Source organism: Oncorhynchus nerka, linkage group LG27 (genome assembly GCF_034236695.1).
Source record: "Oncorhynchus nerka isolate Pitt River linkage group LG27, Oner_Uvic_2.0, whole genome shotgun sequence".
Taxonomy (NCBI): Eukaryota; Metazoa; Chordata; class Actinopteri; order Salmoniformes; family Salmonidae; genus Oncorhynchus; species Oncorhynchus nerka.
Window position 1 is genome coordinate 53,526,864 of NC_088422.1, and position 26,265 is coordinate 53,553,128.

The following is a 26,265-nucleotide window of genomic DNA, read 5'->3' on the forward strand; positions in this document are numbered from 1 at the left end:
TGAAGAAGCAAGTGTGCCTTCCAGTGATGTGGATCTGCCCTTGGACCTGGTGCCAGTAAGGATGGTCTTCAGAGGCTATAAGACCCTCCCTCCTCCTGGATATAAAAATCCTTCGACTTCACTGCCTCTTCAATGTTAAGGTCCCTTGCACCATACGGACACTTGACCTCCACCCTCGCTGTGGTGCCCACCAGACCATATGGTGAGGCACCCAGGATTCCTGACCCCATGACCTGACTCCTGCACATCCATCCCTGTAGCTATAACGAAGAGGACAACACCCCATCCAACAACTGATCTGAGGCCACCTTTTAGCAGCGACAGAGCAACGGGCTTGGCCATTACCACGGCTACAAAATTGCTGGCCATCAACTTCCCTCTATTCATGGTGTGCCAGTTGGGGTGGCCCTGACCAAAGTTACCCCCCCCCCCCACTATAGCTGCACTTCTTCACATGGCCAGACTTAGTATTCTTCTCCCCATTTAATGCTTTTATGCTCATCCTTGAAAAATGCCATATGCTAGTCTGATAAAGAACATTTTACAACAACCGTGCTCAGGGCTTGCTAATTCCTGCTAGTGTTTTTTTTATTTCCACTTTTGCTAGCGAGGCACTTGATTGGCACTTATAACCATGGATATAGCAAAGCCAACTCCTACAATCCTCGATTGCGATAAATGGAGAAAAGGGTATAGCCAAAAAGCAGTGTGGTAAGTTGATAGTCAGGAAACAGTAAAGGGTCAGCAAAGTTTCAGCCTCAGTGTGAAAGGATATATTTTAATTTCATTGTCCTTTTCATCATTTGGTGAAACTTACCCCAGCTCAGTGTGGCTTAATGTAAAAAGCCCTCAAGTACCCTTATTCCAGCCTCATTATTAACTGAAACAGGAAACTGTAAAGCTGACCTGAGTGATAACTGACAAGAGGACCGTTAAATGTTTCTTTATTCAAATTATAAGGTTGCTGAGATGTTCAGCAGAGCAAGTCATCTTTATGAATGCCACTTGGTCTAAGAAGCTAAATGACTTTTAGGAATCTAAATTTACAATCTAGCAAGAAAAAAAAAAATGTCATACCATAGTCAGTTTGAGTAGCTAAAGATAATATTAGCTGGTCTTACAACCAAAGATTGTGTCCATTACAAGAAAACCCCATACAAACAAGCCCATAGATTTAAATAACCTTTTGGAGATGCTTTCTTCGTTCTCAATTAAGTGAAAAAAAGGACCTTAAAATGTCAATTTCCAGTTGCTTCTATAAAAACTAGAGAATTCAGAAAGATATTACATTCATGTTGTGTCAAGTGAGATGTCTCTTGCATGTGTGTAGAGCTTTGTTTTGGTCACATTTTAGAAACAACTAGTTCCTGCAAAGGTGCTTAGAAATGCTAGATATGCAGCAGTTAAGATTGTGAGGAACCACAGAGTGGTACAAAACATGGATTTAATCTTTGTTAGCTTTTTTATTTTTTTTAAACCAACTAGAAACTAAGAGCGCTAAAAAAAAACGTATGCCGAAATGAAGAACGTGTCAACAAGAACAGGTTAGTTAAATCTATGGGCTGGTTTGTATGGGGCTTTCTTGTAATGGCCACAAAATACTTGGTTATCACATCTTGCATACAATCTGTAGCAACATTGGCCAAATAGTATTCTATTGAAGTGGAAAAAAAAGGCAAGTTTTACATGTCTTAAGATTTTATGGCACATTTGGTCCATGTTGTTACTTTCATATTTCAATCACTTTAAAACATGTATTAAAAAAAAAAAAAAAAGTTAAACATGTATTGCAAATGTTTATCAGCACAGCATTATGACATTTTCTAAACTGCAGAGGGGGTTCTTGCTATTATTTTGTAGGTTTCCTATACCATCATCTTCTGTAGAATGCATTTATTAAACCCCTCTTGTACAGTATACTCAAATCTAGATGTGCAGTACTTGAACAAGGATGGCTTCAAACAGTTACAGGAAGTAGTCAGGGGTGCGTCTAGTCACATGAGGTTCTCCGCGTCGAGGAGCCGGGTCGAACTGTAGGCTGAAGGGGATTGAGAAGAAAAATTTGGTCAGATTGTTTTCTGTTGCTCAACACTTGTGCAAACATTGGATGTCTGATCTACCCAATTTGAATAGTAGGAAAGTCACTAGACATCCTCATACTTACAAAGAATATTTGAGTGTATCATCCAGCTCCATGATGGCTGCCTGGTTGCCACAGCGATAGCAGTAATTTGGTGCACTGAAAATTGTGACAACATTTTTGTCATGGCCCCAGTTGTATCCCTGAAGAAAAACAATTAAGAACCAGTCTTAAGGCATTGTTTGCACCCTTGTATTAATATACAATCCTAACGATGTGGCAGGTCTCCAAACCTCCATGGTAATCACAATTAGAAAGAAATACTTAGTCACCATTCACGTCATAAACAAGTACAATGGCCACCGTGTGGGAACCCAAATGCCATTCGCCATCTGCGCACATTCAATTTTGCCTAGATATACACCATTTTTGTGTGTTGTCATACGCTTAAAGTTTTGATTAGTTATTGAATGGTCGCTAAGATTATTTGAATGATCATTGCAAAATGCCTATTTTGAATGCCGCTGTTAGTTAGAATGCTAAAGCTTGACAGACTAGCAATGTAGCCAAATAACCTTTCTGGTTGAAGTCTAATGCAGTTGATTTGCGATGACAAACATTAAGCAGGATATTCATAGGAGCCTTACAAACCAATCATAATCCTAAAGTAGTGTGAAATGCACTCATAAGCAACATGTAAATAGGGCTTTTTTGCTGGCAGTCTGAACTCCTGTGTTTTCTCCCAAGGTGGGGAAAATGTGAATACTGACTCAGAGTATTATACAACTTTGATTGAAAACGTAATAGCAGATTAACAAATTATATTGTACCTCCATAACCAATTGGTGGGCACGGGACACAAGGGTGAGTCCGTTGGCATGGTTGAAGGTTTCAGAGATGTCTTGACCAAAGGTGTAGCCAGCACCTCTAGGGGAGATACCCCAGCCACCACGGTCATCTGGGTCTGACCACAGAAGGTCACACATTGGACCCTGAAATAAAAGGAACACAGTTAATGTTGATGCGCCATGAGACTTTGAGAATGACGCCTATGCTCTCTGTGCAACATTATAGCTACCTCGTGTGGGACCTCTTGCAAGCGGTCCAGAGCCCGTATGTGATCAAGAGTGTCTATAGAAGGAGAGAGACCTCCATGTAGGCAGAAGATCTGGCAATATAAAAGTACAGTTTGGATTAGAAATCAGCAGTTAGTGTGGAGGATTTAAATAGAACATACTCACTTCCATTAAACATTGACAATTCAAATATTGAGTTGGTGAAAGTGTACAAATACAGATTTAATAGGAAAACTCAAACCAAAAATACCTGTTCATCTACAAGTGCAGTTAGTGGGAGATAGTCAAACAGGTCTGTGAAGGATTTCCACACGTTGGCATTGCCGTATTTCCTCAAGCACTCGTCATAGAAGCCATACACCTGTGTGATTTGCCTGCTTTCGTGGTTTCCTCGCAGAATTGTGATTCGTTCTTGGTAACGGACCTGTAACATTTCACCAAAAGTAATCTGTCATCATATACAGGTCTTAGCTGCTTGAGCAACAGTGAATTATCATCATAACCTGGTGTACCAGACACCTTTGTGTAAAGAGAGTTGTGAAAAGCATACCTTTAATGTGACGAGAAGTGTGACAGTTTCCACTGAGTAGTAGCCTCTATCCACGTAATCCCCCATGAACAGGTAGTTGGTGTCAGGAGATTTCCCCCCAATCTTGAAGAGTTCCATGAGGTCATGGAACTGCCCATGAACATCCCCACAAACTGTGACCGGACATCGCACTTTCTGCACATTTGATTCTTTGGTAAGGATTTCCTTGGCCTGAAAACACAAAACGACAACGTACATTTAGCTAGATCATTAACAGAACGCCCTGTCCTACCAGCGAAATCGTTGATCAGATAGCTAGCCTTGCACACCCATAAATATTGATTGGATTGAAGGGCGTCCTGAATAAGTACGTTAACTGTGGTTAGTCATCATGGTGTTAATCATCTGGATTGTTTAGTCATTCCATATAGGCTTCAGTTTGGCTAGCTGAATGGTTAGGCCCAGTTCATGCTAACGAGCGTTAGCTAGCTAAATCGTTAGCAAGTATGCTTTGAAACTAGCTGGCTACTGTTAGTTAGCTATGCTAGCTACCTATTGTTAGCTACCGTTAAACTAGCCAACTAATCTCTTCGAACAATAATTTCAGATCTAATCTAACAAAATTGGGTTTAGGTAAAGTTACCTTCTCACAGAGACTCCTGACTTGATTCTCCGTAAGTTGTTTACACTCGTTTAGTTGTTCGATCCATTGATCTAATTCCTTCGTAAAAGATTTGTCTTCCATGACAGCCGTGGTATCAATCGACGTCTTGATCGGGAAAAAAAATGTATTAGCTAAATTGACTAGCTAACTAGTTAGCTGGCTGACTTGTTAGCTGCTCCTGTCCCGACAAAGTGATGACTCTAAAATGCAGAACTAAAGGCTTAACTATCTACTTTCTAATCATGGTAAAATATATAAAACCAAAGTCTCGTAAACAGGCGAACAGAGTATTAATTGAGGGGAATCAGAGTGGATTAAAATCCCTCGGTGCGGCAGAATTTTACCGGCGACGAAGCGCTGTAAGCTAGCTGGCCTACAACAATAACATACGGGGTTTTAAGGGAGTTCTAGTGCCACCATTTATTACACACCAGCCACCTTGTGGTGAAGAAGCCGAATTACACGCACAGGGCATTAAACGAGAAGAGTGTAATTGCAGAACGCAATTTGGGGCGTTTTCTGATATTGGCATTTCTTGATGTCAAATTACACCCATTGATGATCGCCATTGGTCCCTGTCCGTTTCTTTTAATTACATGTCTTTTTCCCAACGAAGAAGAAAGCTGCAGTCAAAATAGATTTTGACAATGTTGGTAATTACTTCTCAACGTGTTCAATAAGACACTACCTACACAATTGTCAACATAATTGGATTGCTACGGATAACTAGGAAGCTGTTATGTTAGAAACTAGCTAGCTAATTGACATTGAACATTCCCGACGAGTACAAATCACAAGCTTTCAAGCTAACATAACAAATGCCAAAGTTTGCCGATGACACAACAGTGGTTGGCCTGATCGCCGTGTGGTGCCAGGATAACCGCTCCCTCAACGTGACCAAGACCAAAGGAGATGATTGTGGACTACAGGAAAAGGAGCACCGAACACGCACCCATTCTCATCGACGGGGCTGTAGTGGAGCATGGTTGAGAGCTTCAAGTTTCTTGATGTCCACATCACCAATGAACTATCATGGTCCAAACACACCAAGCCAGTTGTGAAGAGCAGGCTCCTGAGTGGCGCAGTGGTCTAAGGCACTGCATCTGTGCAAGAGGCGTCACTACAGTCCCTGGTTCAAATCCAGGCTGTATCACATTCGGACGTGATTGGGAGTCCCATAGGGCTGCGCACAATGGGCCCAGCGTTGTCCGGGGTAGGCCATCATTGTAAATAAGAATTTTTTCTTAAAACCTCTTAAGGATCGGACAATTTTTTTCAATTTTCGCCTTGACTTACCCAAATCTAATTGCTTGCAGCTTAGGACCTGAAGCAAGGATATGCATATTCTTGATACCATTTAAAAGGAAACACTTTGAAGTTTGTGGAACTGTAGGAGTGATATAACACATTAGATCTGGTAAAAGATAATACAAAGAAAAAAACATGCATTTATTTTGTTTTTGTTTCGAACCTCATCTTTGAAATGCAAGAGAAGGGCCATAATGTATTATTCCAGCCCAGGTACAATTTAGATTTTGGTCGCTAGATGGCAGCAGTGTATTTGCAAAGATTTAGACTGATCCAATAAACCATTGCATTTCTGTTCAAAACTTTGTATCAAGACTGCCCAAATGTGCGTAATTGGTTTATTAATAACTTTAAGTTCATAACTGTACACTCTCCTCAAACAATGGCATGGTATTATTTCACTGTAATAGCTACTGTAAATTGGACAGTGCAGTTAGATTAACAATAATTTAAGCTTTCTGCCAATATCAGGTATGACTATGTCCTGGGAAATGTTCTTGTTACTTACAACCTCATGCTAATCGCAGTAGCCTACGTTAGCTCAACCATCCCGAGGGGGACCCACCAATCCTGTAGATTAACTGTCTTGCCTAAATAAAGGTTCAATAAAATAAAAGGAGGGCACGACAAAGCCTAATCCCCCTCTGGTCCTCAGATCCTCAAGTTGCACAGCTGCACCATCGAGAACTGGTTGCATCACTGCCTGGTATGGCAACTGCTCGGCCTCCGACCACAAGAGGGTAGTGCGTATGGCCCAGTACATGAATGGGGCAAGCTACCAGGACCTCTAAACCAGGCAGCATCAGAGGAAGGCCCTAAAAATTGTCAAAGACTCCAGTCACCCTAGTCATAGACTGTTCTCTCTGCTACCACATCGCAAGCAGTACCGGAGCGTCAAGTCTAGGTCCAAGAGGCTTCTTAACATCTTCTACCCCCAAGCCATAAGTCTCCTGAACAGCTGTTATTTCTATTTTTTTACTTAACACTTATTTTTCTTAAAACTGAATTGTTGGTTAAGGGGTTGTAAGTAAGCATTGAACTTTTTTTTGTTTTTTACCTTTTATTTAACTAGGCAAGTCAGTTAAGAACAAATTATTATTTACAATGACGGCCTACCGGGGAAAAGTGGGCTAACTGCCTTGTTCAGGGACAAAATGACAGATTTTTACGTTGTCAGCTCAGGGATTCAATCCAGCAAACTTTTGGTTACTGGCCCAACGCTCTAACCACTAGGCTACCTGCCGCCTCACTGTAAGGTCTACTACACCTGTTGTGTTCGGCGCATGTGTCAAATACAATTTGATGCTGTAGCAGTTGCTAGCCAGCTCCAGTTAGTCAGCTGATGTACGCTATAATTTATAAACCGGTTTCAACTGTAGCTAATTAGATGGATTTGTACACAGCATTTTGTTCCGAATGTATTCTATATTTGCTACAAGTTAAACTTGTGAAATACTAAGGTATTCTGACAGTGGTTTGATATTTACACGACCGTTCAAAAGTCTATGGCCACTTAGAAATGTCATTGTTTTTGAAAGAAAAGGCACATTTTTTGTCCATTGAAGTAACATCAAATTGATCAGAAATACAGTGTAGACATAGTTAATGTTGTAAATGACTATTGTAGCTGGAAACAGTTGATTTTTAATGGAACATCTACATAGGCGTACAGGGGCCAATTATCAGCAACCATCAGCAACCATCCAATGGCACGTTGTGTTAGCCTTTTAAAATGATAAACTTGGATTAGCTAATTGATCATTAGAAAACTCTTTTGCAATTGTTAGCACAGTGTACTACTCCCTTCACAGAACAGCGCAAACTGGCCCTAACCAGAATAGAAAGAGGAGTGGGAGGCCCCGGTGCACAACAGAGCAAGAGGACAAGTACATTAGAGTGTCTTGTTTGAGAAACAGATGCATCACAAGTCCTCAACTGGCAGCTTCATTAAATAGTACCCGCAAAAAAAAAACAGTCTCAACGTCAACAGTGAAGAGGCTAGCCTTCTAGGCAGAGATGCAAAGAAAAGCCATATCTCAGACTGGACAAAAAAAAAATAAGATTAAGATGGGCAAAAGAACACAGACATTGGACAGAGGAACTCTGCCTCGAAGGCCAGCACCCCAACACAAACTATTGCAGCATAAATACTGGAGGCTGAGACGGCAGGGGTTGGGAGATACTGTGTCTCCCAACCCCTGTCTCCCAACATTATGTTTCCGAATGACATCACCAAGAGGTTAAAATATATAGTGAAAACAATAGTGGTCCTAAAACGGAACCTTCAGGAACATCGAAATTTACAGTTAATTTGTCAGAGGACAAACCATCCACAGAGACAAACTGATATCTTTCCGACAGATAAGATCTAAATCAAGCCAGAACTTGTCTGTGTAGACCAATTTGGGTTTCCAAACTGTCCAAAATAATGTGGGGATCGACGGTATCAAAAACAGCACTAAGGTCTAGGAGCATGAGGACAGATGCAGAGCCTCGGTCTGACATCATTAAAAGGTAATTTACCACCTTCACAAGTGCAGTCTCAGTACTATGATGGGGTCTAAAACCAGACTGAAGCATTTCGTATACATTGTTTGTCTTCAGGAAGGCAGTGAGTTGCTGCGCAACAGCTTTTTCAATTTTTTTTTAGGGGAATGGGAGATTTGATATTTTCTAGGTCAAGGTTTTGCTTTTTCAAGGGAGGCTTTATTACTGCCACTTTTAGTGAGTTTGGTACACATCCGGCGGATAGCGAGCCGTTTATTATGTTCAACATAGGATGGCCAAGGACAGGAAGCAGCACTTTCAATAGTTTAGTTGGAATAGGGTCCAGTATGTAGCTTGAAGTTTTAGAGGCCATGATTATTTTCATCATTGTGTCAAGAGATATGGCACTAACACTTGAGTGTCTCCCTTGATCCTAGGTCCTGGCAGAGTTGTGCAGACTCAGGACAACTGAGCTTTGGAGGAATACGCAGATTTAAAGAGGAGTCTGTGATTTGCTTTCTAATGATCATGATGTTTTCCTCAAAGAAGTCCAGGAATTGATCACTTCCTCTCTTGGGGAATGCTGCTTTTTAGTTAGTGTTGCGACAGTATCAAAAATACATTTTGGATTGTTCTTATTTTCCTCAATTAAGTTGGAAAAATAGGATGATCGAGCAGCAGTGAGGGCTCTTCGATACTGCACGGTACGGTCTTTCCAAGCCAGTTGGAAGACTTCCAGTTAGGTGTGGTGCCATTTCCGTTCTAATTTTCTGGAAGCTTGCTTCAGAGCTCGGGTATTTTCTGTATACCAGGGAGCTAGTTTCTTATGACAAATGTTTTTTTGATTTTAGGGGTGCGACTGCATCTAGGATATTGCGCAAGGTTAAATTGAGTTCTTCAGTTAGGTGGTTAACTGATTTTTGTACTCCGACGTCCTTGGGTAGGCGGAGGGAGTCTGGAAGGGCATCTAGGAATCTTTTGGTTGTCCGAGAATTTATAGCATGACTTTTTGATGATCCTTGGTTGGGGTCTGAGCAGATTATTTGTTGCGTTTGCAAACGTAATAAAATGGTGCACCGATAGTCCAGGATTATGAGGAAACACATTAAGATCCACAACATTTATTCCACGGGACAAAACTAGGTCCAGAGTATGACTGTGGCAGTGAGTAGGTCCGGAGGCATGTTGGACAAAACCCGCTGATGTCACGGTCGTCCTCCTCTTCATCTGAAGAGGAGAGGCGAGAAGGATCGGAGGACCAAAATGCAGCGTGATATGTGTTCATGTTGAATGTTTAATTAAAGAAAGAACTGAACACTGAAACACTATACAAAAACAGTAAACAAAATAACAACCGTGAAGCTAATCCGAGCTGCGCTGAAACAAGCCATCAACATAGACAATCACCCACAAACAAACAGTGCAACCCAGGCTACCTAAGTATGATTCTCAATCAGAGACAACTAATGACACCTGCCTCTGATTGAGAACCATACTAGGCCGAAACATAGAAATACCCAAATCATAGAAAAACAAACATAGACTGTCCACCCAACTCACGCCCTGACCATACTAAATAAATACAAAACAAAGGAAATAAAGGTCAGAACGTGACAGCTGAGTCGATGATGGCTCTGAAAGCCTTTTGGAGTGGGTTTGTGGACTTTTCCACGTGATTATTAAAGTCACCAAAAATTTGAATATTATCTGCCATGACTAAAAGGTCTGAAAATAATTCAGGGAACTCAGTGAGGAACACTGTATATGGCCCAGGAGGCCTGTAAACAGTTGGGGGATATGGTCACTAGTGTAACCAGGAGGTGTTGCCTCATTTAACACAGTAAATTCATCAGGCTTAAGCCATGTTTCAGTCAGGCCAATCACATCAAGATTATGATCAGTGATTAGTTAATTGACTGTAACTGCCTTGGAAGTGAGGGATCTAACATTAAGTAGCCCTATGTTGAGATGTGAGGTATCACAATCTCTTTCAATAATGGCAGGAATGGAGGTCTTTATTCCAGTGAGATTGCTAAAGCGAACACCGCCATGTTTAGTTTTGCCCAACCTAGGTCGAGGCACAGACACGGTCTCAATGGGGATAGCTGAGCTCACTACACTGACTGTGCTAGTGGCAAACTCCACTAAGCTGGCTAACAGCCGGGCCTGCACCCTTTCTCATGTTGGAGCTATGAGAGTTAGAGCCCTGTATATGTTCGTAGATTAGATGAGAGCACCCCTCCAGCTAGGATGGAGTCCATCACTCCTCAACAAGCCAGGCTTGGTCCTGTTTGTGGGTGAGTCCCAGAAAGAGGGCCAATTATCTACAAATTCTATATTTTGGGAGGGGCAGAAAACAGACTCTGCTGTAGAGCTCATCACTCCCCCTAACTGGGAGGGGCCAGAGACAATTGAACTGTTTCATCCTAACATCGTTGGTGCCGAAGTGGATAACAATGACTAGGGTTTTCAATTTGTCAGAGCTAATGGTGGGAGGCTTCGGCGTCTCAGACCCCGTAATGGGAGGAGTAGATACCAGAGAAGGCTCAGACTCTGACTTACTGCTTAATGGGGAGAAACAGTTTAAAGTTTCTGTCAGCTGAATGAGCGACACCGGTTGAGCATTCCTTACAGCATTTCCCTCCAGAAGCCATGAGAAAGTTGTCCGGGCGAGGGGACTGTGCGAGGGGATTTATACTATTATCTGTACTTACTGGTGGCACAGACGCTATTTTATCCTTTCCTACACTGAAATTACCCTTGCCTAACGATTGCGTCTGAAGCTGGGCCTGCAGCACAGCTATCCTCGCCGTAAGTCGATCGTTCTCCTGTATATTATGAGTACAGCGACAGCAATTAGAAGGCATCATTTTAATGTTACTATTTAGCTTCGGCTGACGTCCAGATAAAGCGTCCGGAGTGAAAAAGTTGAATTAGTTTTTTTTGAGTGAGGCAGTATATCAAGGCACAAGGTGAGACCCAAATGCAGACACAGGAGGCAGATGGTTGGAGTCTTACAATGTTTATTAATCCAAAGGGGTAGGCAAGAGAATGGTTGTGGACAGGAAAAAAAGTAAAAACCAGTTCAGAGTCCAGGAGGTACAGAGTGGCAGATAGGCTCGGGGTCAAGGCAGGCAGAATGGTCAGGCAGGTGTGTACAAAGCCCAGAAACAGGCAAGGGTCAAAACCAGGAGGACTAGGAAAAAGGAGACTGCAAAAAGCAAGAGAACGGAGAAACTGCTGGTTGACTTGGAAACATGCGAGATAAACTGGCACAGAGAGACAGGAAACACAGGGATAAATAAACTGGGGAAAACAAGCGACACCTGGAGGGGGCAGAGACAGGTGAAACTGATCAGGGTGTGACACAGTAGGGATGACCAGGGATGTTCTCTTGATAAGTGCATGCATTGGACTATTTTCCAGTCCTGCTAAGGAGCATTCAAAATGTAACTTTTGGGCGTCAGGGAAAATGTATGGAGTAAAAAATACATAATTGTCTTTAGGAATGTAGTAAAGGTAGTTAAAAATATAAATAGTAAAGTACAGATACCCCAAAAAACTTACGTAAGTAGTATTTTTACACCACTGACTGACTATACATCAATAAAGGTTAATGGCATATATGCACAACAACAATAAAGCCCAATCTGCATGTTCTTTGTAGTCTTGTGAAACGTTTAATGTTTCTGTTGTGACGCAAGAGCTTGATGCTCTAGTAGATATGGAATGGATGTTATGACTCACAGATATGGAGTAATATCCTCTATAAAACCTCAGCTACCACCTTCCTTCTTCACTGGCTAACCTTTTTCACAAAATATTACTCAGAATGGACTTTTTATTATGTACGTCACTAAGTATAGTTTTTATACTGACAGTGAGTAAAAAGAGTTGATGCTTGCATGTTTGCAACTTTGAATTGTCCCATGAATGTAATTATTTGCATGTTTTATTTTATTTTAATATTTGCATGTTTTTTTTGCATTTACAGTGTACAGGGTAAACCATTCCTGGATAGTTACTTGCCTATTAATCTTTTCCCATGGTAAGTGCATTTACACCGTTATATGTCCTTCATGTTACAGCAGGCCACTTGTTACAGTAGATGTTTTATCTGGAAGCTGTAATCATAATGCTGAGTAATGTTGTGCATTGCATTTAAGCCTGACAGATATTGACACAAAACACTGGTGTTTGGTGTTGGAAATGTTTTTTTTTCTTCTCCAAAGTAAGGATACTAATTAGTCTAATTTCCATTTGCACTTAATATAGCATTTGTTTTACTGAAATACTTACATTGCAGTTATGATGTCTTGTCACATGGAAGAACATTCTGAGAGGCGCCAACTTCATGGTAAATACTTTTCAAATACTACATTCTAAATATTTATTGCTCTGGGTCCGGTTTCTCCGATAGCGATGGAATTTAGGTTTAAGAGTGTTTTAACGAGAGTTGGTCCTACGACCGCCGAAGATGTAACATGCGTTTCCCAAAACACCATGCAGAGAGAACGGTTGCTTAGTGCATTGTTGGATAATGTGTTGATACTGATAGGATCGAAAGAAATTGAGCGCTGCTGTCAGCTTTATCCATTCAAATCTTACCTTAACATAATTATTTCACGACACTGACGACGGATCCGCTCCTAGAGAGATATTACCGCCTACCTCTGCTAATATTGAGGCGGCTTTTTCTAATGCTTACCCAATAAAAATGCATTAAATCACTGATTTGGCACATTGCGCACGTTAGGCTACACATCATGAAATACACTGAACAAAAATATAAACGCAACATGTAGTGTTTGTTCCATGAGTTGAAATAAAAAATCCTCAAAATGTTCTATACGCACAGAAAGGGTGGGTGTTGAGTGGTATTTCTGTCTCTAATAAAGCCCCTTTGTGGGGAAAAAATAATTCATTCTGATTGGCTGGGCTAATTCATGTATTTCAATTGACTGATTTCCTTATGAACTGTAACTCAGTAAAATATTGGAAATTGTTGCATGTTGCATTTATATTTTTGTTCAGTATATATTGACACAAATTACAGACAGTAGCCTACAAGTAGCAAAACATAACTCGATTTAACAGGAAATGTATTTCATCATGATTGAAATAGACCTATAGCCTACTGTTTCTATATTTTAATGCATTCATCTCGGTTTACAGTTGTAGCATATTTTTTTTATGTCACTTGTCTGTATCAATTACAAAGACATTGGCAACTTTGTATTTGTAGGTCACAGAGATATAAACCATGTGATTTTATGTTTAGTGGAGATCATCTATTTATAAAGCGCAAATTAAGCATTAACGAGGCACTTAGCTGTTCTACGAGTAGTCTGAAGCAAGATTTAGATTACGAGCATTTTCAAGTGCAACATTAATAACGATGGTTTTGGGAAACAGCTCAGAGATTTAACGATGCTCCTACGAAGGTTCTAAGGATGAACTTAGCCTTAAAATGCTTTTGGGAAACTGGGCCCTGTTCTGTGTATTGCAGTTCTATGTTACCTGCATACCTTGCAGTAACAATCATCTGTTAATCAGGTAGGCTATTAGTACATCTTTAGTTGTTCTTGAGTAAATAATAATAAAACAATTTATTACATTTGTAAATACCTTTCATGTGTACAGAATAATCTCAGTGCATAAAATAACAGTTAAATAGAAAAAGGGTGGGCTTCTTCAGAAAGGGGGCTGATGACAGTGGTCTCAAATGCAGGTGGGACACTGCCAGATTGGTGGGAGTGGTTAACAATCTGGGTTATCAGAGGGCTGAGTACAGGGTGCATGATTTGAGCAGGGCTGTTGAAATAGGATCCAATGTACAGGAGCAGGTTTTCATTATCGAGAGTTTTCTCAATATTTTGTGTGACTTCAAGGAAGCAGGAGAGAGGCTGAGGTGGCATTGAGGGCCAGAGGAGAGTAGTAGAGCTAAAGAAGAGATCTGATGTTGCTGACCTATGTTACACTGCTATTCCGTTCTCTTGATGGGGGACTAGGGTTTCAAAATATGGTTTATGGTGGAAAACAGGTGCTTTGTGTTTCCAGGATTTTTATTGAGGAGGTTGGAATAGAACATCGAACGTGCCTCTTTCAGTGCCTTGGAATAGGCCATTTGGTGCTCTTGAAAGGCCCATTTGTGGATGGTGAGGCCCGAGTTTCTAAGACAACGCTCCATTATTGTCACACCCTGACCATAGAGAGCCCTCAGGGTTCTCTACAGTGTTTTAGGTCAGGGCGTGACTAGGGGGTGTTCTAGTCGATTGTTTTCTATGTTTGGGTTTGAGTATGGTTCCCAATTAGAGGCAGCTGATTATCATTGTCTCTACTTGGGGATCATACTTAAGGTGTCCCTGTACCCACCTGCATTTGTGGGATATTGTTTGTGTTTTATGCTTGTTGCACCACGTAAGTCACATTTCGTTGTTTTTTAGTTGAGAAGTTTCACTTAATAAAAAGCTGTGGAACTCAAATCACGCTGCGCCTTGGTCCGTCCACAGGTGGCACTGGACTGATGACACGCTCTTCAGGGCGAGTGCGGTGTAGAATACACCTAACCAACATCTCTCTCCGATCTCCCTCCTCCAACTGCTCCCAGACTGTCTCTGGCTCTCTCCTCGGCTCGGCCGACCGCCCTTTGTGCCCCCCCTCAAAAAAATCTTAGGGTTGCACTTGGGCTGTTTGTGGCCGCGGACCCCGGCATCGTCGCTGTCCTCCTTTACTCCTCGCATCTACCTAATATCTCCTCCCATGACCAACTCTCCTTTACCTCCTGGGCACGCTGCTTGATCTTGCTTTGGTGGGATATTCTGTCATGATCGTTGTATAAATAAGTGGACCAAGGCGCAGCGTGAGTAGAGTTCCACATTTTTATTATAGTGAAACTTCCCAAAACAACAAAGAATTAACGAATGTGCAATACGTAGGTACTAACACGAAACAAACCAATATCCCACATCGCAGGTGGGAAAAAGGACAACTAAGTATGATCCCCAACTAGAGGCAACGATTATCAGCTGCCTCAAATTGGGAACCATACCCACACACCAACATAGAAACACAATACCTAGAACCCCCCTAGTCATGCCCTGACCTAAAACACCATAGAGAACCCCGAGGGCTCTCTATGGTCAGGGCGTGACAATAATATGATAAGTCTACAGCTGTAAGGCACCAGCTTCGGGCAGTCTACAAGGATAACATATGGACGTCTGTGGAGAAACTGGTGTGTGCTGTAGCTGTAGATTTAAAGGCCTCGGAGTACATTTTCAACTTTACTAAGGCTGGTATTTTGCTCGGACCCTTAAGTGATCCTAGCATAAATCCTCATTAAATGGGAAAGACAACCAAGTATCCTGGTAGGCTGCAACCTGTTCAGAATGAGTCTGACGTCATCAGATAATTTTCATGTCAATGCCTGGAAGTCAGTTGAGAATTGATGTTGACCTCAAGACATATGTTAAGGGGACGTGTAATAGTTTTATTACAAGTCACTGTGTCTTACACCATTGTAGTGGCGATAGATATGAAGGAGTCTATTTCATGGCTTTGTTATCCATGGAGGAGCTAACCTCACGACGGAAGTACTCTATAAGCACTGAACCAGTCATACGCGGTGTAATCATGGTTCATGACTTCTAACAACTTTCCTCCTGAATGGAGGGTTCTGTTTATTAGTGGCATGTGTGTTAACCATCAGAAGAGTGTTCTGGAGATTCTCTTACACGTGTTGCAATATGAGTGACTACTAACTCCTCTGTAGCTGTTATCAATAGAACTTTAACTTGTTTGGTCTCTAAACTTCTTACTGATTGTGCCTGGACTGACTGTTCTGGCATTGGTACTGTTAATCAAGGGGACCAGTTATCTTACTGATTTATTCTGAAATGTTATCCTACCGGAACACATGATTAGGGCATTTCACTAGTTGCATTATAGTTGAAACTACACATGGCAAGGAATGATTATTGTTGCCATTTGTTTTCGAGGTGGTACACCTCAGTGATATTTGTGGTGGAAATTCTAACCAAGTGAGAGAGATTTAGTCATTTCTTCAAACAATCATCTTTATTCAATATCAATTCATTATTACAATAATGAGGCTGGTCGACCCTACACCCTTGAGTGTTGGACCGAGTAACCTAACCTTTACACAAATGCAGAGTACTATATATAGCTGACACTAAAAATACTTGGTCCAAGTATTTTTAGTGTCATTGGTTCCACCCATCCCATGCAGGTTGGGGCATCATAAAGCACTCTGGGTTCATCCTGTTGTTATCTGCACGTGGGTTGTTGTCTTAACCCCACCCTGGCTTAGTTTCCCAGATGCAAGGATGATTTTGAGACAATTAGGGATTGTTCTACTCCTAAGTTATCCTTAGTAAAACACATTCTTGTCTATGTAATGCAGTATTTAACTCATTTGTCAGCTCAAGCCATCTCTGGTGAACATATGCCCAGATTAGCTGCAGGGAACTAGAGTGGAGACCATAAAAATATAGACACTAGTAGGACAGAAATGTCTTACTATTAGTTAAATATGAATTGGTAACCATTAATATCAAATAAATCAGGTAAATATTTAATTTTCCACTCACATTCCCCTCTCAAGAAAATCAAGTTTCTTCTAGAAAAATTCAAATTTGTTAAGTATACATTTAAACTAACAAAATACATCCCTCTGGTGCCTGACATTTCATCCATGGTAAACAACCTTCCTCTGGGTTGCTGAGCTTAATACATTCTTTATCAAAACACAGTCAATTTGGAACATAAAACCCATAACATTAACATCACACACAAGCTTAATTTCAACAGATAGGACAGTCATCACGCTGGCATCACGCACAAAGGTAGGAGTCAGCATGACAAAAATGTCCACCCCATTTAGAACGAACCCTTCCTACACCAGTGACAGACACCCCTCTCTGGGCACTTTGTACACTCAGTAGGAACATGAGCTCCACATCTGGGTCCTTATGCTCAGAATTGGGGTCCTCATCAGAGATGTAGTCAGGAATAGGGAATAGGTCAGGGAAATCCTTGGGTTTCCAAATCAGATTTAAAACCCAATTCATTATCCAACCAAAATCCAGAATGACATTGCTCAGTGATTCACATTGGTTATATCACTCAAAATGAACACCCCCAACTTAACACACATCAACACTGGCAGAATGTACATTCATATTAACATTCAATATAATTGTCCTATAATTCTAGTATTATAACTTTCTCATCACGATTATAATTACAGATCAGTATCTCAATGCATTCTTAGCTTAAATTACTATACATTTAGCAGTGTATACCTCCACAATCAACCTGATACCCCAAACAACAACTTTAGACAAGTCTAAATCAATTACGAGCACAGTTGACCAACCCCTCCCTTTCCCAGTACTCAATCTTCAGGCATTTCTTAATTTTTATTCTTCAGATAGCTTCACAGTTCAAAGTGGATGGCCCATGACAATGTCCCAATTTCAATGTTTCACCTGAACCTCATCAGGAAGTTATCCTGCTCATCCAACAGACCCAATCTGATGATATTTATCAAACCAAACAAAAACAAACAATGCAACAATATACTCCTTCCTATATCACGCAATACATTCCTACATATCACTCACGGTGTGTAAACCCCAATCCAAAAAACTCAAAAGACTGGTAATTCCCTCATTTTGATACATGCCTCACCATGTGAGTAATGTTTAAAAACAACAACACTGCAAATCAAATTCGAATTACTACCCATATTAACCCCATTAAAAAAAATGTTGTACCCATAACTTCATAGTAAAAACAGACTTTAGACAGCTTCCCCTCTTTCAAGGGCAGCCCTCTCTTTCCACTGTGGACCTAATCATAACTAGTAAGTTGTGTTTGTGTGTGTGTGTGTGTGTGTGTGTGTGTGTGTGGTAAACCATACGGCAAAAACAAACAAAAATGTCCAGGCCTTATTTAATTTGGTAGTTCCCTTTACTGCCGAATCCAGATACCTTTATACCTATAAAACTGCTGAATTTCACTAACCCCTCTCCCAAGACCATAGCCTCAGGAAACATTTCAAAGAGATGGAAAATGGAAGAGAAACAAAACATTTATTTAGCATAAGGAACCAGTGATATTTGATCCCAGGCATCTATTTAAAAGTTGTTTGAGACATGGTCTCCTACAGTTGAAGTCAGAAGTTTACATACACTTAGGTTGGAGTCATTAAAACTCGTATTTCAACCACTCCACACATTTCTTGTTAACAAACTATTCGTTTTGGCAAGTCGGATACGACATCTACTTTGTGCATGACACAAGTAATTTTTCCAATCATTTTTTACAGACAGATTATTTCACTGTACCACAATTCCAGTGTGTCAGACGTTTACATACACTAAGTTGACTGTGCCTTTAAACAGCTTGGAAAATTCCAGAAAATTATGTCATGGCTTTAGAAGCTTCTGATAGTCTAATTGACATAATTTGAGTCAATTGGAGGTGTATCTGTGGATGTCTTTCAAGGCCTACCTTCAAACTCAGTGCCTCTTTGCTTGACATCATGGGAAAATCAAAAGAAATCAGCCAAGACCACAGAAAAAAAGTCTGGTTCTTCCTTGGGAGCAATTTCCAAACACCTGAAGGTACCACGTTCATCTATACAAACAAGAGTACGCAAGTATAAACACCATGGGACCACACAGCCGTCATACCGCTCAGAAAAGAGACACGTTCTGTCTCCAGGAGATGAACATACTTTGATGCGAAAAGTGCAATCAATCCCAGAACAACAGCAAAGGACCTTGTGAAGATGCTGGAGGAAACTGGTACAAAAGTATCTATATCCACAATAAAACAAGTCCGATATCGACATAACCTAAAAGGCTGTTCAGCAAAGCCAGACTACGGTTTGCAACTGCACATGGGGACACAGATCGTACTTTTTGGAGAAATGTCCTCTGGTCTGATGAAACAAAAATAGAACTGTTTGGCCATAATGACCATCGTTATGTTTGGAGAAAAAGGGGGAGGCTTGCAAGCCTAATAACACCATCCCAACCGTGAAGCACGGGGGTGGCAGCATCATGTTGTGGGGGTGCTTTGCTGCAGGAGGGACTGGTGCACTTCACAAAATAGATGGCATCATGAGGAAAGAAAGATTATGTGGATATATTGACGCAACATCTCAAAACATCAGTCAGGAAGTTAAAGCTTGGTCGCAAATGGGTCTTCCAAATGGACAATGACCCCAAGCATACTTCCAAAGTTGTGGCAAAATGGCTTAAGGACAACAAAGTCAAGGTATTGGAGTGGCCATCACAAAGCCCTGACCTCAATCCCATAAAAAAAGTTGTGGGCAGAACTGAAAAGGCGTGTGCGAGAAGGAGGCCTACAAACCTGACTCAGTTACATCAGCTCTGTCAGGAGGAATGGGCCAAAATTCACCCAACTTATTGTGGAAGTTTGTGAAAGGCTACCCGAAACGTTTGACCCAAGTGAAACAATTTAAAGGCAATGCTACCAAATACTAATTGAGTGTATGTAAACTTCTATCCCACTGGGAATGCGAATGACGAAATAGAAACTGAAATAAATCCGTTTCTCTACTATTATTCTGACATTTCACATTCTTAAAATAAAGTGGTGATCCTAACCTAAGACAGGGATTTTTAACTAGGATGAAATGTCAGGAATTGTGAAAAACTTAGTTTAAATGTATTTGGCTAAAGTGTATGTAATCTTCCGACTTCAACTGTACGTCTCCCTTTAACTCAAAGACCGTAATCTCTACCCCTATTGATCTAACCGAGACCATACACCACTATGTACCATTTTCCTGTCCCGCTACTTTCTAGAGGATTTGTTGCTGCTATTTTGAAAAAGATGATAAGGCTTACATCACAGCACCCTCCCCCAATGCTGTGGGCGCAGTAGTCTCCATTACCACTCTACTCATTTTGTAACCCTGTACCTTGTATTACTAAAATATTATCAAAAAACTCACTAATAACAATTTACCATTCACATACTGTCAACATTCATTAAATATACATCAATCCTCCTTATCAATGTCTTCGTCACTGTCACCCATCGTAAGGTTTATAAAATAAACCATGCTTATTCTCTCCTTAGTAAAAGGCAAAGTTTACATGTAGTCTACCCTAACAATATTACTCTATATATATTTTTTATATCAGCCTTGCTTCACACTCATTAAACGTCTATTATTTTAAGATTAACCTGTAATGCGCCAAATGTAGAAAATACATCAGCCAATTCTCAATCAATCCAAACATTTCAAATTCAAAATTCTTTCTTACTCTCCTTTGTTACCTTCACTAGTCTACATCTCTTCCCTTAAACTCAGAAAGCCCTATAGAATCTCTACTGTACTCTACCTCTGTCTTTCCGCTAACGTTACTATATCAGATGAACAGTTTTCCTTAAATTATAGTCAAAACAACATAACTTCTGTTCATTAGGAGGCCACTTTAATATATTATCTCTTGTTTAGCTAGTTGTACTTTCCCGTATGATGCCTTGCGACCCTGCTCTACCACATAGTTGACTAATGTGGCAATGTTTGGTATATGAGTATCTTCGTCTTTCCACGTCAATAACAAATCCACTACATATTGTATCAACACAGAATATTTCTGGTGAGACTGGCAAAATGTTTCACAAACTCATCCATGTTGAGGGAATGTGCCCTCCTTGACTCAACACTGAGATTTCCGAGGTGACTTAACCTGTCATCAACCATTGTTGTCCTAAGGTGGGTTTAAATCCGTTTTAAAGCTGAGAAGCTTCTCCCGCAAGAAGCAATGCAGACTGGTGTAACAAGCAGAAATCTTACTAAGTCGAAATAGCTCATAGAAGATGTCTTTATAAGGTTAAAAAAAAAAAAAAAAGTCAAGGAGAGTACAGTCGTGGCCAAAAGTTTTGAGAATGACACAAATATTAATTTCCAGAAAGTTTGCTGCTTCAGTGTCTTTAGATAGTTTTGTCAGATGTTACTATGGAATACTGAAGTATAATTACAAGTATTTCATAAGTGTCAAAGGCTTTTATTGACAATTACATGAAGTTGATGCAAAGACTCAATATTTGCAGTGTTGACCCTTCTTTTTCAAGACCTCTGCAATCCACCCTGACATGCTGTCAATGAACTTCTGGGCCACATCGTAACTGATGGCAGCCCATTCTTGCATAATCAATGCTTGGAGTTTGTCAGAATTTGTGGGTTTTTGTTTGTCCACCCGCCTCTTGAGGATTGACCACAAGTTCTCAATGGGATTAAGGTCTGGGGAGTTTCCTGGCCATGGACCCAAAATATCGATGTTTTGTTCCCCGAGCCACTTAGTTATCACTTTTTTCCTTATGGCATCATGCTGGAAAAGGCATTGTTCGTCACCAAACTGTTCCTGGATGGTTGGGAGAAGTTGCTCTCGGAGGATGTACCATTCTTTATTCATGGCTGTGTTCTTAGGAAAAATTGTGAGTGAGCCCACTCCCTTGGCTGAGAAGCAACCCCACACATGAATGGTCTCAGGATGCTTAACTGTTGGCATGACACAGGACTGATGGTAGCGCTCACCTTGTCTTCTCCGGACAAGCTTTTTTCCAGATGCCCCAAACAATCGCAAAGGGGATTCATCAGAGAAAATGACTTTACCCCAGTCCTCAGCAGTCCAATCCCTGTACCTTTTGCAGAATATCAGTCTGTCCCTGATGTTTTTCCTAGAGAGAAGTGGCTTCTTTGCTACCCTTCTTGACACCAGGCCATCCTCCAAAAGTCTTCGCCTCACTGTGCGTGCAGATGCACTCACATCTGCCTGCTGCCATTCCTAAGCAAGCTCTGTAGTGGTGGTGCCCCGATCCCACAGCTGAATCAACTTTAGGAGACGGTCCTGGCGCTTGCTGGACTTTCTTGGGTGCCCTGAAGCCTTCTGCAGAAATGCAGTGGAAATGTTTTGGGGGGATTCAGTTCATTTGCATGGCAAAGAGGGACTTTGCAATTAATTGCAATTCATCTGATCACTCTTCATAACATTCTGGATTATATGAAAATTGCCATCATACAAACTGAGGCAGCAGACTTTGTGAAAATGAATATTTGTGTCATTCTCAACTTTTGGCCACGACTGTATATCCCTTCCACTTTTCTCTCTCCTATCAAAAAGCCCCTTGGTTTGATGAACCTCATGTTTGAGGTCCTCTAAATCTGGCTCTTAGGTCTGAGCAAAGGCAAACAGAGGCTCCTCATTCAAGAATGTTGTACTCTTTGGGTTGAGAAACTGGACCCCTTGCATTATCTTGCAATTCTTATTTGAAAAACGCCTCTGCAGCTCAGCTGTGAGACTGTCAAGCACCTGATAAAAGAAAGCTCTTTGGAAGCTCTCACCTTCACTTCGGTCACTATTTTTCTGTCCTACAGCACTCATCATCAATGAGTCGTGAAATCTTAAACTTGCTTTAGGCTGTCTTTTACACACTGTTTGTACACGCATTTTGCAGTGCTCTGCCATCTCTTCAACCTCTTTCCAAAGTTCTCCAAAGTAACCCTCACTAGTCCTGTAATGTGTATGTAAGGGCACCTACTAGATCCACAGCCCTTGCTAGGTCAAGAGAGCTTGATTGGAGCATGCCAGAAAGACATTTGGCATCTCCAAGCACTTTATAAAAGGTAAACAAAAGCCCTATGACATGTAAATCTATCCGAGGAAGAGTTGATGTGTGCCTGAACCAGCCTTTCAAAGAACTTCATGATTACAGATGTCAGTGCTACAGTGCAGTAGTCATTGTGCCATGAAGCCTTAGAGTTCTTGGGAACAGGAATGATGGTAGTCGTCTTAAAACCTGTGGACAGTAAAAGGCCTGTTTAAAATGTGCAGTTTTTTGCACATTGCCACAAGTTTTGAGGGAGCGTGCAATTGGCATGCTGACTGCAATACTGTCCACCAGAGCTCTGCCATAAGCCACCTCCAATATCGTTTTAGAGAGTTTGGCAATACGTCCAACCAGCCTCACAACTGCAAGCCATGTGAAATCATGCCATTCCAGGATCTTCACATCCAGCTTCTTCACCTGCGGGATCGTCTGAGACCAGTCACCTTGACTGTTGATAAAACTGTGGTTTTGCACAACAAAATCATTTCTGCACAAACTGTCAGAAACCATCTCAGGGACACTCATCTGCATGCTCGTCATCCTCACCAGGGTCTTGACCTGACAGCAGTTCGGTGTCGTAACCGACATCAGTGGGAAAATGCTCACCTCGATGGCCACTGACACACTGTGCTCTTCACGGATTAATTCCGGTTTCAACTGTACCGATGTCAGACAGCGTATATGACATTGTGTGGGTGAGCAGTTTGCTGATGTCAACGTGCGACCCATGGTGACGATGGTGTTATAGTATGGGCAGGCATAAGCTATAGACAAACAAGCAATTTGAATGCACAGAGAGATGGTGACAAGATCCTGATGCCCATTGCCTTGCCATTCATCCGCTGCCATCACCTCATGTTTCAGCATGATAATGCATGGCCCCATGTCTCAAGGATCTGTGCACAATTCCTGGTAGCTGAAAATGTCTAATTTATTCCATGGCCTGCATACTCACCAGACATGTCACCCATTGAGCATGTTTGGGATGGTCTGGATCGATGTGTACGACAACGTGTTCCATTTCCCTCCTATATCCTACAACTTCGCACAGCTATTGAAGAGGAGTGTAACAACAATCCACAGGCCACAATCAACAGCCTGATTGAAGGAGATCATGCTCCATGAGGCAAATTGTGGTCACAAGCCCCTACATTTTTAAGGTATCTGTGACCAAAATATGCATATCTGTATTCCCAGTCATGTGAAATCTATAGGTTTGGGCTGAATTCATCTGAATTCATTTGAATTCACTGATTTCATTATATGAACTGTATCTCAGTAAAATTGCTGACATTGTTGCATGTTGCGTTGATATTTTAGTTCAGGGTACTTAACTTATTCATCTGTACATAAAGATGAATATGGAAACATAGGGTTGGCATGACATCCAGGGAACTCTTACCACTCTTAGTACACTACATTTGACTAGGGCCCATATAGCTAGTAGTATGCTATGTACGAAATAGGGTCCTATATGGCACTCCCCACTGGGTAAAACTGGTTGAATCAACGTTGTTTCCAAGTAATTTCAACAACAAAAAATCTATATGATGACATTGAATCAACATGGAAAACTGTTTGGATTCCAAAAAGTAATCAACATAAGGGAATTTGATATTCATTTCTCCCAACTTTGAACCTAAATCCAATAACATGGTAACATTTTTGTTGATTTTACATTGAATTCACACTAGTTGACAACTCAACCAAATGTAAATTAAAAATAGACGTAAATTGTAAATTTAAGATGTTTCTGTTCCAATTCTATATGTCCAGAGTTAACTGTAAAGAGGAAAGACCTGAAGCGATGTGACAATGATAACCGCGTATGCGTCACTGACGATAGTGACTGTGTCCCCAGATCTCATGTGTCTCATGGTAGGAAGTTGACTCTTTCACCTTCATGATATCAGATTGTTTTTACTATTACTTAACTAGTACTTTTACTAGAACTAGTACATTTATTAGTACTGTTACTACTACTTTGAGAGAGAGTACATTTGCTGAGATTAAAAGTAATGTACGGTGCCTTCGGAAAGTATTCAGACCCCTTGACTTTTCACATATTTTGATACGTGACAGCCTTATTCTAAAATGTATTAAATAAAAACATTTCCTCAGCAAGATGTTTCTACAACTTAAATGGAGTCCACCTGTTGTAAATTAAATTGATTGGACATGGTTTGTAAAGACACACACCTGCCTATATAAGGCCCCACAGTTGACAGTGCATGTCAGAGCAAAAACCAAGCCATGTGTAACGGACGTCGTCGGTGGAATAAGGTGAGGACCAATGCGCAGCGTGCTACATGTTCATCTTTTTAATAAAGTAAACTGAACACTGAATAACAAAGAAACAACTGGAACAGTTCTGTCTGGTGTAGACACACAAAGACTGAAAACAAGCACCCACAAAACACAATTGAAAACAGGCTACCTAAATATGGTTCTCAATCAGGGACAACAATTGACAACTGCCTCTGATTGAGAACCATACCAGGCCAAACACAGAAATAGAAAATCATAGAAAAACGAACATAGACAACCCACCCAACTCACGCCCTGACCATACTGAAACAAAAGACAAAACAAAGGAACTAAGGTCAGAACGGGACACCATGAGGTCGAAGGAATTTCCATAGAGCTCCGAGACAGGATTGTGTCGAGGCACAGATCTGGGGAAGGGTACCATAAATGTTCTGCAGTATTGAAGGTCTCCAAGAACAGAGTGGCCTCAATCCTTCTTAAATGGAAGAAGTTTGGAACCACCAAGACTCTTCCTAGAGCTGAGCAAATCGGGGGAGAAGGGCTTTGGTCAGGGAGGTGACCGAGAACCCGGTGGTCACTCTGACAGAGTTCTTCTGTTGAGATGGGAGAACCTTCCGGAAGGACAACCATCTCTGCAGCACTCCACCAATCAGGCCTTTATGGTAGAGTGGCCAGACGGAAGCCGCTCCTCAGTAAAAGGCACAGGACAAGATTCTGGTCTGATGAAACCAAGATTGAACTATTTGGCCTAAATGCCAAGTGTCACGTCTCGAGGAAACCTGGCACCATCCCTACGGTGAAGCATGGTGGTGGCAGCATCATGCTGTGGGGATGTTTTTCAGCGGCAGGGACTGGGAGACTGACTAGTCAGGGTCGAGGGAAAGATGAACAGAGCAAAGTACAGAGAGATTCTTGATGAAAACCTGCTCCAGAGCACTCAGGACCTCAGACTGGGGTGAAGGTTACCTTCCAATAAGACAACGACCCTAACCACACAGTCAAGACAACGCAGGGGTGGCTTAGGGACAAGTCTCTGAATGTCCTTGAGTTCCCCAGCCAGAGCCCGGACTTGAACCCGATCGATCATCTCTGGAGAGACCTGAAAATTGCTGTGCAGCAACGCTTCCCATCCAACCTGACAGAGCTGGAGAGGATCTCTAGAGAAAAATGGGAG

The 26,265-nt window shown here is 41.3% G+C and overlaps 2 protein-coding genes across 2 annotated transcripts in view; one reads left to right on the forward strand and one right to left on the reverse strand.

Moving 5' to 3' along the window:
* Nucleotides 1-927: 927 nt before the first annotated feature.
* Nucleotides 928-4,746, reverse strand: LOC115112011 (serine/threonine-protein phosphatase 2A catalytic subunit beta isoform-like). The gene is made up of 7 exons (XM_029638644.2): nucleotides 4,329-4,746; nucleotides 3,707-3,916; nucleotides 3,407-3,580; nucleotides 3,159-3,248; nucleotides 2,911-3,072; nucleotides 2,165-2,283; nucleotides 928-2,038 (listed from the first exon to the last, which is right to left on the reverse strand). The coding sequence occupies exons 1-7, from the start codon at nucleotides 4,428-4,430 to the stop codon at nucleotides 1,966-1,968; spliced, it is 930 nt and encodes a 309-aa protein (XP_029494504.1). The 5' UTR covers nucleotides 4,431-4,746; the 3' UTR covers nucleotides 928-1,965.
* A 7,212-nt stretch (nucleotides 4,747-11,958) lies between these two features.
* LOC115112012 (interleukin-6 receptor subunit beta) overlaps nucleotides 11,959-26,265 on the forward strand; it is a 30,776-nt gene continuing 16,469 nt past the window's right edge. Inside the window, exons 1-4 of the mRNA XM_029638645.2 lie at nucleotides 11,959-11,992; nucleotides 12,139-12,192; nucleotides 12,451-12,501; nucleotides 24,600-24,701. Coding sequence (XP_029494505.2) covers nucleotides 11,977-11,992; nucleotides 12,139-12,192; nucleotides 12,451-12,501; nucleotides 24,600-24,701 — 223 coding nt within the window. The 5' untranslated portion in view covers nucleotides 11,959-11,976. The remainder of the gene's footprint in view (nucleotides 11,993-12,138; nucleotides 12,193-12,450; nucleotides 12,502-24,599; nucleotides 24,702-26,265) is intronic.